The 13048-nt window shown below is 54.5% G+C and overlaps 2 protein-coding genes across 3 annotated transcripts in view; one reads left to right on the top strand and one right to left on the bottom strand.

Moving 5' to 3' along the window:
• Positions 1-721: 721 nt before the first annotated feature.
• Cnfn (cornifelin) lies at positions 722-1934 on the top strand. The gene is made up of 4 exons (XM_026786112.1): positions 722-758; positions 1170-1280; positions 1600-1736; positions 1845-1934. Exons 1-4 carry the CDS (start codon positions 722-724, stop codon positions 1932-1934), a joined length of 375 nt encoding a protein of 124 aa, XP_026641913.1.
• A 1450-nt stretch (positions 1935-3384) lies between these two features.
• The window catches only part of Megf8 (multiple EGF like domains 8), a 48672-nt gene continuing 39008 nt past the window's right edge, over positions 3385-13048 (bottom strand). For both annotated transcript variants that reach the window (XM_026786472.1, XM_005361151.2), the window contains exons 35-41: positions 12723-12930; positions 12404-12563; positions 11901-12093; positions 11104-11274; positions 10765-10895; positions 9366-9498; positions 3385-6903 (exon numbers count right to left, since the gene is read on the bottom strand). In XM_026786472.1, coding sequence (XP_026642273.1) covers positions 5635-6903; positions 9366-9498; positions 10765-10895; positions 11104-11274; positions 11901-12093; positions 12404-12563; positions 12723-12930 — 2265 coding nt within the window. In that variant the 3' untranslated portion in view covers positions 3385-5634. The remainder of the gene's footprint in view (positions 6904-9365; positions 9499-10764; positions 10896-11103; positions 11275-11900; positions 12094-12403; positions 12564-12722; positions 12931-13048) is intronic.

Below are 13048 nucleotides of genomic sequence, written 5' to 3'. Positions count from 1 at the left end.
CCAGAGCCTCTGCTCCAGGCAGGGCCCCTTGGCTGTTCTCCCCAGAGCCTCTGCTCCAGGCAGGGCCCCTTGGCTGTTCTCCACCTGCCTGGCTCTCAGCCCCGCTCCTTTCTCATCTCTGATTGTCAGTAACCAGGAACCTTGCTCTCTCCCAAAGCCCCATCTTCCCAGTCTCACCTGTCCAACCTGAGAGGTACTGAGTTGAATTTAGAAATTTGGGGGCCCCGTACCCAACCTCCTAGTCTGTTTGGATTGGCCCATCCGAAACAGTACATTTCTCTTCATCTCTGAGCCTCTGGCCCTCTGTGAGATTGACTTGCAGAGGCAAAGTGCTTGGCGCTTGTGGGTGTCACTAGCAGTGTCTCTGTGGGCACCTGGCTCAGAGCTCTTCGTCTCTGCCACACCTGTCCCTGTCCCTTGCTCTCTTTGTCTCTCTCCAACTCTGCCTCTGCTCCATAAAGAGTCCTCTGGGGTCTGTCGGGCAGCTGTTAAGATGGGCGAGTTGTTCGCCCCACCCTTTCCATCCTAGCCAACAGGCTAACACAGCCTCTTTCTCTTCAGCTCTCTTCCCCGTGAGAGTCCAGCTCCCCCAGTGCCCTAGTCCCTTGCCCTCCCTTGCCCAGTATCCAGCGTCCCTGGGACAGACCCCGTTGCCGTAGCTGTTGCCGTAGCCATCCCCTGCAGCCGTTCACACAGCAGCCACCTCCTCAGGGCCAGCAAGATGCAGTTTGAGATGCACGACAACGTGAAAGGCAAAGGTGGGATCACAGGATGGACCAACAACCTTTGGGGAGCTAGGAACCTGGCTGCCTCCCTCCCCTGGGCACCCTGGCTTCGAAGATAAATGGCACCTGCTTTTACCCCAGAGACCCCTGAAATGCTGGAGCCCAGTCGTGGAGGAGGAGGAGGTGGTGGCAAATCTAAGCAATGCCAAGCTGTGGTGCCCACTTTTCCTCCCAACCTTGGTTCGACCAGATGTATAGTTGGCAACAGCAACAGGGACAGACTAGGGGTGTTGATGACCAAATGGAAGGGGTATAGCAATGTTTCCTCAAGGGGGCGGCCAAGTGGCCTGCCCAGACTGCCCGGCAGAAGGAAGGGTGGCAAGGGTGCCATGGCCCAGAAGGGCCTGCCAGGATGCCTGTTGATCCTCTTTCCTACCTCCACAGCCATGTCCTATCCAGTGACCAGTCAGCCTCAGTGTGCCAATACTTGCTACCAGACACAGCTCAGCGATTGGCACACGGGCCTCACCGACTGCTGCAACGACATGCCCGTCTGTGAGTGTGCCCAGGGAAGGTGGGAAGGGGCGGAAGCTCACCCCAAACTCGTCCCAACCCTTTCTACACCTTTCACCTACCCCTTTGTGGGGCTCTGATTGGGCCCTTCTGCAATCTTCACTGCCTTGGATCTCACCATCCAGCCCTCAGCCTCCCTCTTCAGCAGCTGGTCCTCCCCACCGGACCCTGATTGCTTTGGGACTTTGCCCCCTTCTTTACACCTGTCCTCCGGGAACCCTCACCCTTCCTTGCCATCGTGTGTGCCCTCCCTGAGAGCAAGCGCAGCAGGTCCCGACCCTGACTATTCCGCCCTGTCTAGGTCTGTGCGGCACTTTCGCTCCGCTGTGCCTCGCCTGCCGAATCTCTGACGACTTCGGGGAGTGCTGTTGTGCACCGTACCTGCCTGGAGGCTTGCACTCTCTGCGCACGGGCATGCGGGAGCGCTACCACATCCAGGTGCGAGCCAGTTCCGGACCACCGGGACTGAGGACTGGGGACCCGCCACCTGGGACCCCAGAGCAAGGTTTCTGACCCCTATCGATTTCTCTCTTTTCCACCCTCCAGGGCTCCGTCGGGCACGATTGGGCTACCCTCACCTTTTGCCTCCCCTGCGCCCTCTGTCAGATGGCGCGGGAACTGAAGATCCGCGAGTAAGAACGTCCTCTCCCCTCTCCCGAGTCCCTGGTCACGCCTGGCCTCTCAGGAGATGGGAGGGGGCACTCCTTGGAAAGCCTGTCCCACTGCCCTTTGCCACCGCCAAAAAGCACACCCACAATAAAAACCGGAAAACCAGCCCCGCCTACATGCTTTTTATTGTCGCGGGGAAGGAATCTGGGTGCAGTGGGAGGTTGAGTGAGGTGGGATGCATGAAAGATGTCTAGGTGTATCAGAGAAGACGGGTTTGATGGGACAGGCCGCATAGATGACGCTGCTGAGGCTCCCTGTAGGCGTCTCACAGAGTGAAACCATTAGCCCTTAAGCTGCAGATGGCCTATCTGAACCTCTGCCCACATCCTGAACATAAGCAAAACAAGCAAGCTAGTCTTGGTGCCAAAGCCTGCTGTAATCCCAGCAGGATGCTGAGGCCAGAAGTTTAAGAGGCACCTGGGCAGCCTGGGATGCAAGGTATGAGGCCATCCTGAACTACATACTGAGACCCTGCCTCAAATAAAAAAGCTTTTAAAGTGAAGGTAGAACTTAAACTCAAACCAGGCGGTGGTGGCACAAGCCTTTAATCCCAGCACTGGGGAGGCAGAGGAAGGCAGATCTGAGTTAAAGGCCAGCCTGGTCTACAAAGCGAGTTCCAGGACAGGCTCCAAAGCTACAGAGAAAACCTGGCTTGAAAAACAAAAAACAAAACAAAAAAGACTTAAACTCTTCAAACAATATTGTCCCCTGCTTAGGATCTATAGACTTTTTAAAAAAGATTTTTAGGCGAGGCAGTGGTGGCGCACACTTTGAGGTAGAAAGCAGGCAGATCACTGAGTTCGAGCCTAGCTTGGTCTACAGAGCTAGTTCCAGGACAGCCGGGACTACACAGAGAAACACTGCCTCAAAAAATAAATAAAGTTTAAAATTTTATGTGTATGTGTATCTGCACACATGCCAAGAGCCAGAGACGGTGCTGAGTCCCCATAGCCTGTTCTCCCATCGGCCTCCAGACAAGATGGGCCTCTGAGGAAAACCCTGTCAAGGGTAGCCCATCATACTGAAGTTCATCACCACCTCCTTAACTCACTTTGTATGATGACATTTACTGCAAAAGAACTAATTGAACATGTGTGGGGGAGGGGTGTCCAGTTTTGACCCTTGCCACTTCTCTATTAGTGAGTTTGTAAAACTTTCTGAGGCCATTTTCTCCTCTGAGGTTAGCAGTTCCTAATTTGAAAAACAAAAAACAAAACCTATTCTGGAAGCTGGAGGGATGACTCAGTGGTTAAGAGCACTGGCTGCTGTTAGGGAGGAATTGAGTTTGGTTCACAGCCCCTACAGGACAGCTCACAACTGCCTGTAACTCTTCTTCCAGGGGATCTGACGCCCTCTTCTGGCCTACTCGGGCACCTGAACTCACATGCACATATACAAACACACAAATAAGTCTTTTTTAAAAAGCCAGGTTTATGTTCACATCTTAAAGGGTAGGAGCCACCATCAACTTATAAAGGCAAAACTCATGGAGCCAGTGATGCCTGAAATCCCATGTTGTCACACGGGAAACTTCAGTCTCTCTCAAGTCCAGCCTGCCACGTTCTTGTCTGCACTTAAGCAAGTGACTGGTGTTGGGGCGAGCATACAGGGAAGGTGTACTGCAAAGCACTTGCGGCAGAAGATCCATGCTGAGGACGGAGATCTCAGGTCCACACCCGCCCTTACATCGAGGCTTTGGCACAGCCTGGGGCCGAGGGCTAAAATGGTTAAACATGATGCTTTTCAGCCTCGGTATTGAGTGTGTTTCAGAGAGTGCCCATGTGTGCCCAGTTACCACACTGCTGAGTGTGTTTCAGAGTGCCCAGTTACCACACTGCTGAGTGTGTTTCAGAGTGCCCAGTTACCACACTGCTGAGTGTTTCAGAGTGCCCATGTGTGCCCAGTTACCACACTGCTGAGTGTGTTTCAGAGTGCCCAGTTACCACACTGCCGAGTGCCCTCCCAGCTCTACCAGTTCTCCATCTCAGCTCCTCAGATGAAACAGAATGGTTTGTGTGTTCTGTACCCCAACTTTTCTGTCTAATGCCAATGCCGGGACACAGGCTGTCTGTTTCTCCCTGAGTCAAACTCTGGCAGGGACAAAGAAAGGGTCAGAGATGTCCCTGCCCATTGTCTCCCCGCCTCTCTTCTGGGGAGCAAGAGATCCCGTTGTGGTACACTTCCAATGCCAAAGCCAGTCTCAGGACACATGACTCTAAGGTGGAACCAGGACAAGGACACCTGCGTCACTCACCCGGAGCTCAGCCCTCCCTCCCGTGCACACAAGAGGCACCCAAGACACCTGTGTCTTCCCCACACTATTTGCTGCTCCAGCTGCTCTCCTGTGGATGCCATGTGGTCCCTGCCCTCTGACACACACACAGCAGCAGGGCCTCTCAGACTGGGGTAACCCACCCCAGGACCAAAACGGCATATGGAAGTCCAAGTCTTGGGAAAGCAAGAGTCCCAAGCTCAGGGAGCTGCCTAGGACGGGGAAGGGAGTCCTCAAGGGTTAGAAGAACATCTCCATCCAAAAAGGAAGTCCGGGTGGGGTGGCCCCCCAGGACCCCCCACCTCCCACTATCACCCCACACTTGCTAGAGCAGGTTGTGAGGCATCTCGGGCAAGGGACTTTCCTCTGAGGCTCCCTTGAAACAAGCCTGAATTCGCAGCTTCAGCTGGTGACCCTGGTCTCAGTCACCACCAGGGAAGGCACAGCAGCTCACGGTTCCAATTCCAACACACAAGACACTGTCCTGTGTCTTCTCAGTAGCTGCCGGCTTTTGCCAGCACCACAACTCACGACCCTGGATCCCTCCTGTAGAAACACTCAAAGGGCTTTCTGGGTGAGTCCCCAGTCAGACCTGACTCAAGCCCAAACCGGACTCTACTGTTTTTCCCACAAGCCCCAGCCTGCCCCTTCTTAGTAATGGCCTCACTCCACCCTGGCCATGCCCAGGCCATGAAGTGGCCATCTGGATGTGTCCCCTTCCTCACCCTAACATCTGCACACTGTCACATCCTGTCACTCCTCCTGCATCTGATCCTGACTCACCCTCCTCCTGTCACTGGTACCCACCTGCAGCCTCTCCAGTCCCTCCAGCCCTCTTCTTGAACAGGCATGACTCCTCGTTCCCCACCACAGAACTGCCCAGCAGCTTCCCAAGAATACAACCCCAGGCCCTGCCTGTCCCCAGCCTCAACTTACACCTGATCTGGGTTGCAGTGGCCAGGTTTCTGGTTCTTCTAACAAACTGGTTCCAGGCTCGGGGCCTTCAGAAGCCTTGTAGCTTCCTTAACTCTGAATCATTTCCCTCAGTCTGCCACCTTTCCCAGCCTAGTTTCTCCAAACACCTAATTTTTATCCACAATCCCTTAGTGTTAGACCTTGCTAATGTCAAGACACTTCTCTGAACCAGTGTATGTGTGTGTGTGTGTGTATGTGTGTGCACGTGTGTGTCTCCTTCCAAGACCCCAAGTCCCATCAATCCAGGGACGTTCCTCTCGCCTCTGGCTTTGCTCTGTGCCTACAACTGAACCAGGCACAGAGTAGCAGCTCAATAAATAGTTGCTAAATGCAGAACAAAGGGGGAACCTGGGAAAGGGAGCCAGTGGTGTCTGAGGACTGTCCAAAGTCAGCAGGTGACTTATGAGGACTCTTGACCAGTCAGAGGGACATGCTAGTGAGATTGTCCTGGCTCAACAGTCCCTTTCGGCCACCACCACCCCCATGCCCACTGCCTCCAGCACCCCCGCTGCCCCCACAGTACTCATGCAGCCTATGCCGCAGCGTGACGAGGGCTGACCCAAGACAGGCCCCATTGGGAGCATGAGGCCCCCCGGGCAGCTGAAGCAGCAGAGTGGCCACACCAGCCATGCCATCTTCTGTGGGTTCAAGGGTGATGGGTCCAGCTCGTAGGCCAGCTGTGGTGGCAGGGAGGCTTGGTGGGCAGCACCCCCCTCCCATGGGTCCCCAGGGCCCCCCAGCTCCTGTCAGCAATAGAGGTGCTAGGAAAGGCTCAGAGCGGCGGAAGGCAGGAGGTGGGAGCCCAGCCGGCTTCCAAGGAGGGGCTGGGCCAGTAGGCTCTGGAGGGAAGCAGACAGTGACCTTGGCAAAGGGGCGGCTGGCCATCTTGGTCATCTCCTGAAGGTGCCTGCGCTGCTCTTGTCGCTGGTCCAGGGCCTGCTTGGCCTTCCAGAGGAGAACACAGAGTGAGAGGAAAAGGAAGAAGCAAGAGAAGAAGACGGAGAAGAAGACGAACAAGTCAATGTGGGCCTGGTCTTGCCTGAAGAAGAGCAGGCCCTGTGAGTCCGCCGAGCCATTGGCACCAGGCCCACTGGGATCTCCCACGCCCAGCAGCAGCAGGTAGAAGCGGCTTGATTTGAGGGCATGGTGCTCATGGGGATAGGTGATCACCAGCCTGTCCCGCACACTGCGGACCACCAGCACTGCCGACGGCTCTGTCACTGTCACATAGGTAATCAGGCCCCGGGGCCACACCTCCCGGACTCGTGGCTCCACTGGAGTGCCTGGACCACTTCCAGTCCCTAGTCCTCCTAGGTCCCCGGCCACCCGGGGTCCACCATCAGCAGGAGGAGGGGGAGGTGGGGGAGGTGGAGGCGGCTGGATATGCACAGTGTGGACACCCGTATCAGGGGCCACTCGGACCACAAAGGTGTCATAGGAAGTGGAGACGTAGAGGTCCACAGCACCGAAGGTCACATCTAGTGTCAGGCGAATGTCCACATTGGTGAACTTGGGCTGCACGCCAAAAAGCACAGTGCGTCCAGGACCCAGGGCCCGACGTTTGGGCTCGTGGAAGCAGTTGGTCTGGGAAGTAGGGTCCAGGCAGCACTCCTGTTCCACTGAGATGAGCCGGTAACACTGCTGGCCCCCTAGAGGGCTCCCGTGGAATGACTCCCGGCACTTGGCACACTGTGGACAGGAAGGAGTAGAGGGGGCCACCAGGGCTGAGCTCCGGTGAGACCCTCAATTCCAAACAGCCACTGCACTGCGCTCCCCTGCAGCACCCTAGCTGCACCCCAGCTGAGCTCAGGCTCTGATGCTCAGCCCTGAGGAGTTCTGTGGGACCCTGGCTGTACATCCTCACAAGCTGCATGGCCCTCTGCCAGGGACCTGAGCTCACTGAACACATTTAGATGGAAACCAAGGCTTGCTCAGGGAACTGAAATCACATTTGTGCCACTTGGCTCAGAGTTGGCAGCCTCGCCTGCCCACCTGGCTTCTGACCTGTCGGGCACATGTCCATCTCAGGGCGTCTGCACCAACTGATCCTCTCTGCCTAGATGGCTCCGCAGGTCTGCTTGTCTGTCAGTCATTTCCACCTTAAATGTCACTTTCTTACCAAGGCCTCCTCAGTCCTGATACCATACCTACCACTTCTAGGGGTGTTATCTGTTTTGCTTTTGAGACAGAGTGTTGCTGTGTAGCCCAGGCTAGTCTTGAACTCTTGAACTTCCTGCCTCGGCCTCCCCAGTGCTGAGTGTACAGGCTTGAAGCATTACGTCCACCTCAGCTTAAGCTTTTCTGCTTACCTTACCCCATCACCTAAACAACACAAGTCCCAGAGAACAGACACTGTGCTTGTTTTGTTATCCACTGGGGCTCCAGTTCTTGCATGGTGTCGGGCATATACTGGGTGCTTAGTGAACATATGTGGAATGAAGGAGAGATGGGGGCAGGGACAAGCTCTCACAACTCCTGTAACTCACCAGGAATCACTCCCATACAGACAGGCTCCCCCAGCCAGCCACCGGGACTGGAATAGGACCCTTGGTCTCTCTGGGCCTTTTCTTCTCATGCCTACATTCTGCCAAGGGCCCTGCAAAACCTTGACAAGTCTTCCACGTCTGGGCTAAGCTACTACCTCCAAAGCACAGCACGCAGCTCACCCAGGCACTCTCCACATGCTGGCTATTATTGCTTAATTATTAGAACCAAATAAACGCTACTTGGAGTTGCCAACAGAGGCTGTAGGAAGTCTGCACTGATCTCCAGCCCACTCTAGTAAAGGTCAATGGATATTTGTGATGAGGTTTTTTTGTTTGTTTTTGCTGGGCACAGCGGCACACACCTATAATTCTAGTATAGGGGGACTTACTGCTCTACCACTGAACCACACCCCCAGCCCCTCACTGGGGGATTCCAGGCAGGGGTTCTATCATAGAGGATTGCTTCTAGGCTTTCTGTGTATGTGTGTGAATGCAGTGTGTGTGTGTGTGTGTGTGTGTGTGTGTGTGTAGTATATGTGTGAGTGAATTTTATGTTTGTGAATATGTATGTTCAAGTGTATTTGAGGATCCAAAGTTAGGTCTTTTTTGTTCTGTTTTGTTTTTTTTTTAAATATCTTTTTTTAAAAATTTAATTTATTTATTATGTATACCTGCAGGCCAGAAGAGGGCACCAGACCTCTTTACAGACAGTTGTGAGCCACCATGTGGTGGCTGGGAATTGAACTCAGGACCTTTGGAAGATCAGGCAATGCTCTTAACCACTGAGCCATCTCTCCAGCCCTTGTGTTAGGTTTTTTTTTTTTTTTTTTTTTTTTTGAGGCCTGAGTTTTGTACCATGCAAGCCTAGAAATGACAGTAATCCTCCTGCCTCAGCCTCCTAAGAACTAAAATTACAAACTGGAGCCATCAGACCTGGTTCCCAAAGGGTATTTAAATCTAAGTTTAGAATTAAACCAGCCCGGAGTCACCTGACAGCGGAAAGCAAGCACAGCTGGCACGGGCAGAGCAGAGGAGAGCCACGGGGACATTCCTGATGTCACTGTGAACTCCTGGATGCAGCCATTCCTAAACGAAGGCCCCAGGCCACAGAGGTTCTGGTCCTTCTTCCTGCTGCTGTTGTTTTGTAACAGGCTCTTGTGTAGCCCAGGCTGGCCTCACAATCTCTACATAGCTGAGGACAACCTTGAACCTCCGGTCCTCCTAACTCTACCCCAGTTTGTGCAGTGTCAAGAGTTCAAAGCCCGGATTCACACGTTAGGGGAGAATTCTACCAGCTAAGCTATATCCTCAGACTGTATTGCCTTTGAAACAGTATCTCTCTATTGCCCAGGCTTGCCTGTAGAACTCCTGCCTCAGCCTCCTGAATAGCTGCTGTGTGCCGCTGTGCCCAGTCAGACCTGTTTTCAGACCATGAGTACTGAGGCGGGTCTCTGGCACTTGCGGCCTGCAACCCATGACTGCAGTCACAGTAAGAGACCCGAGGCCCACATCTGGACTCTGCATGACTGCCCAGCATTCAGCAAGTCTGCAAGCTGATCTCCATCCCAAACCAGACTCAGTTTGCTTGGTCCCGAGTCCCTTAGCCCAGCCCTGGCCTTTTGCTCCTGTGGCACCTAGTCCAGCAGCTGGCTTTTCCAGACCCACCTGGTACTTGTAGCAGTCTCGGCGGTCACTGGGAGAGCTGCCCTGGCAGGTGCCCGTCTCTGTGTTGTTCTGACACGGGCAGCCTGTCCCGTCCTGCTCATTACAGGTGTCGGCATGGCCATTACACTGGCATCTAAGGATGAAAGAGAGTAGGGGGGTGAATGCCTGCCCAAGTCCAGCTTTGGCAGGGGTCAGGTCCCAAAGTGGAGATGCAGGCAAGGTATCTTAAAGGCTGTAGGAACTGAAGGAGCTCGCACAGCAGTGGGGAAGAAAGGGACGAATGCACATCTAAGGACTCAGCAGCTTTCTCTTTAATCCAGAGATTCTCTTGTTTGGCAAGCATCAGAGCTCAGGTCTCCTCACTTCCTTGCTAAATGTCCAGGGAGAGAGAGCAAAGTACAAACCAGACAGCCTTATCTGAAACCACATCTTCAGACAGTGTCTGTCAAATCAGAAAGTTTCTCAGGGTCTGCAAACACAGACCTTGTATTTTTAGTCTGTGTCAAGGCTGACTACTTATGGGGCTACAGTATGTTAGAGGGTCTGAAATTATTTCTACCTTAACCAAGTTAACGTGTAGAATCATTTGATGTTTTCTAAAATGCAAGCTTTACAAAATATCTCATAACAAGCATTTAATTGGTTGATTATAGCATTTTTCTGTTCCTTAGTTTTATAATAGGGGCCTGTTCCTTTCATAGATCCCAGAAAAGAAGGCTCTGATATCTCATTTCTTTTTCCATCAGCCCACATTGTTCTTATTTCCTCGTCTTTGCTCCAGTACATGGCAAAGGCTACACTTCTGAGCCAGACAATCCTCAGGGAACAGGAAGGCCCTTCCTGCTGTGACTCTATCAGGCCAGGATAGAATATGAACAGACTTCCCCAAGGGTTACACAACAGGAACTCCCCTCAAGACAACAACTGCCTGAAAGCAGAAGAAGCCACAGGCCAGCCACCAATCTCTTGGTGAAGTTTTGCTGGCACTTTGTCAAGCAGCGTCCTCCACTTTAGGGCTGGAGCCATCCTTTGTGCCACAGCCTGTCCAATGCCCGTGACCTCTGCGGCCCACTGCCCCAGGCCACAGGGTCCTTAGGTGACAATCAGTTTGGACTGACTCCAGAGCTCTCTGAAGCTTCAGGCAGGCAGGCACAGAAGGGAGGTGGTCTTGACTCCCGCTCCCCCAGCAGCCTTTCTGAGCCCACTCCCTCCCTCCAGGCCTCTCTGAGGAGGCCTCTAGGAGGAACCCCTCAGCTGGGTTCCCTTCCTTTTCCTTGTCCCTTGTTTGGTCTCCAGCTCTCTTATTCGTTCATTTCTGACTGACAAACAGCTAGGCATGGGAGGTCTAGTTCCCAGCATTCCCCCCAGTGAGGACAAGGGTCAGGCTCCTTCCTCTTACTTGGTGCATTTCCCGTCCAGGAGGAAGTAGCCGTGAAGGCAGCTCTCACATTTGTCCCCATAGCTGTTATTCTGGCAGTTCACACACACGGCGTCATCTTCACTGGGACCTTCTGTCACCCAGTTTTCAATCTGACCAAGCAAGGACACAGAAAGGCATAGCCCAGCCTCCTTCCTCAGACCCAGGGGTCCAGGCCCAGCCTTCTCCCTCAGACCCAGGGGTTCAGGTCCCAGCCCTCCTCAGACCCAGGGGTCTAGCCCCAGCCCTCCTCCCTCAGACCCAGGGATCCAGGCCCTATCCTCCTCCACCTGAGCCAAGGATGAAGACTTTTTCCCTCACCTCCTCTGGATCCAGGGAGTATTTCTCTGGCTCCCTCCTGGCCATTTCTAGCTCTTTCCTGGAGACGCAGACATGGCTGTTCCCTCGACAGAAGGCATGGCAGGGCCGGCAGGTCCCGCCCCCCAAAGCTGAACCCACAAACAGTGGGAGACACTGCTCACAGTGGCTACCCTGGTAACACAGGACAATGCCATCAGAAGGGCTGGGGAACACAAGGGCCAGGTACCTGGTCTGGCACACCCCAGCTGGGCTGCAATTTGGCCCCCACTTCACTTGCTTACCCCAGCCCTTCAGTCCTGAGTTACAAAGTCTTCCATACACCCACCTTCCCTGGCCTATTCCGTCCACTATCACACTGTCCCCCAAATCTTTTCACATCTCCCCAGAATACGGCTCTCCCACCCCTCCCCTGCCCATGGCTTCTCAGGACTGGAAATAAACCTCAAGATGCCTCAACATAAGAGATGGGCAGGGCTTAGTGGTAGGACACCTGCCTAGAACCCCCAAGTGAGGGGCTGGGGTGTGGCTCAGTGGTAGAGCACCTGCCTAGAATCCCCCAGTGAGGGGCTGGGGTGTGGCTCAGTGGTAGAGCACCTGCCTAGAATCCCCCAGTGAGGGGCTGGAATGTGGTTCAGTGGTAGAGCCCCTGCCTAGCATGTCAAATACCCTGGGGTTCGATCCCCAGCACCACCAAAATACACTTTAAAAATCAATAAAAAAAAAACCATTTCAACACACAGATTGAGAGGCTCGGTCTCTGGACCAGGGCCTGTGCTGCTAGGCAGCAGGTCACATACCTTGGTGTGATTCCGGCACAGCAAGCAGTGGTCCTGGGCCCCTACGCCTGCACACTCGCTGTGGCGGTTGCAGCGACACTCTGTAGAGCAGTTGCGGCCGACAAAGCCGAAGTGACACTGGCAGTGATCGGGTTCTACACAGGAGCCGTTTACACAGCCCTGGGCACACACGGGGCGGCATAAGCCAGTCACACTGTGGGGGCAAGTAGAGATCAGTCAGGCAGGGGACCCGGCCCTCACCCACTGTCACACCCCTTCTCAACAGGTTGCTCACCCTGTCTTCCCCATCTTGCCCTCCACTCTCCTCTCCTGGAGACTCACTCTTTCCTGGGGTTCTCTAGCCATTGTGTCCCCTGCTTACTGGGCCGGGCAACTGCCCTCGTCTCAGAGATCAGCTCAGAGATCACCTGTGAACCTGGGGTCCACTGCCTTCCACACATCTTGTCTCCACCCGTCCTCACTTACCCCACTCTTCCCGTCTGCCCAGCCCCCCTCCACCTCACTTGTCCATGGTGTAGCCTGTCTTGCAGCTGCACTCGTAGCCGTGGGGCTGGTCGTGGCAGTTCTGAGTCTCATTGCAGTCATGGTGCCCGTTTGCACATTCATCCTCCGGGGGGCAGGACAGGAAGGCCCAGGATGCCCCAGGACGTCCGCATGTTAGCCCTGACCCCAGAGGACACAGCTTCACCCAGGGCATCACTGCACCACCTGCCCCAGACACCTGGGCCATTCCCCACCTCTGAATCCCACCTCAGGATCACTCCCGTTTGTTCTCTGTGCCCCTCGCCAACCAGTTTTTTCCAACTCCCAAACCCTTCTCACCATCTCGGGGACCACTGAGGCCACCTTCCATGCAGTGGCCACCTCCATCCTGGCCACCCCAGGCACACCAGCCACAGTGGGGTCGTCGCAGGCACAGGGCACATTGCGTAGCCTGAGCACAGCCCAGTGAGCAGCTCTCTGGCCCCCTAAGCAGTCGCCCACAGCCTCCAGCCATACATCGCAAGGGCAGGTAGGAGGGGCTCAGACACTGTCCAGGGAAGTGAGGCAGAGAGAGAGAGAGAGAGAGAGAGAGAGAGAGAGAGAGAGAGAGAGATCAGGAGAGAGAGTCAAATACACTTCCCAGACTGCACCATTTTCTCCCAGGC

The sequence above is a fragment of the Microtus ochrogaster genome, linkage group LG4 (genome assembly GCF_000317375.1).
Source record: "Microtus ochrogaster isolate Prairie Vole_2 linkage group LG4, MicOch1.0, whole genome shotgun sequence".
NCBI lineage: Eukaryota > Metazoa > Chordata > Mammalia > Rodentia > Cricetidae > Microtus > Microtus ochrogaster.
The sequence above is the reverse complement of the archived record's forward strand: the minus strand, read 5'-3'. Positions and strand labels throughout refer to the sequence as shown.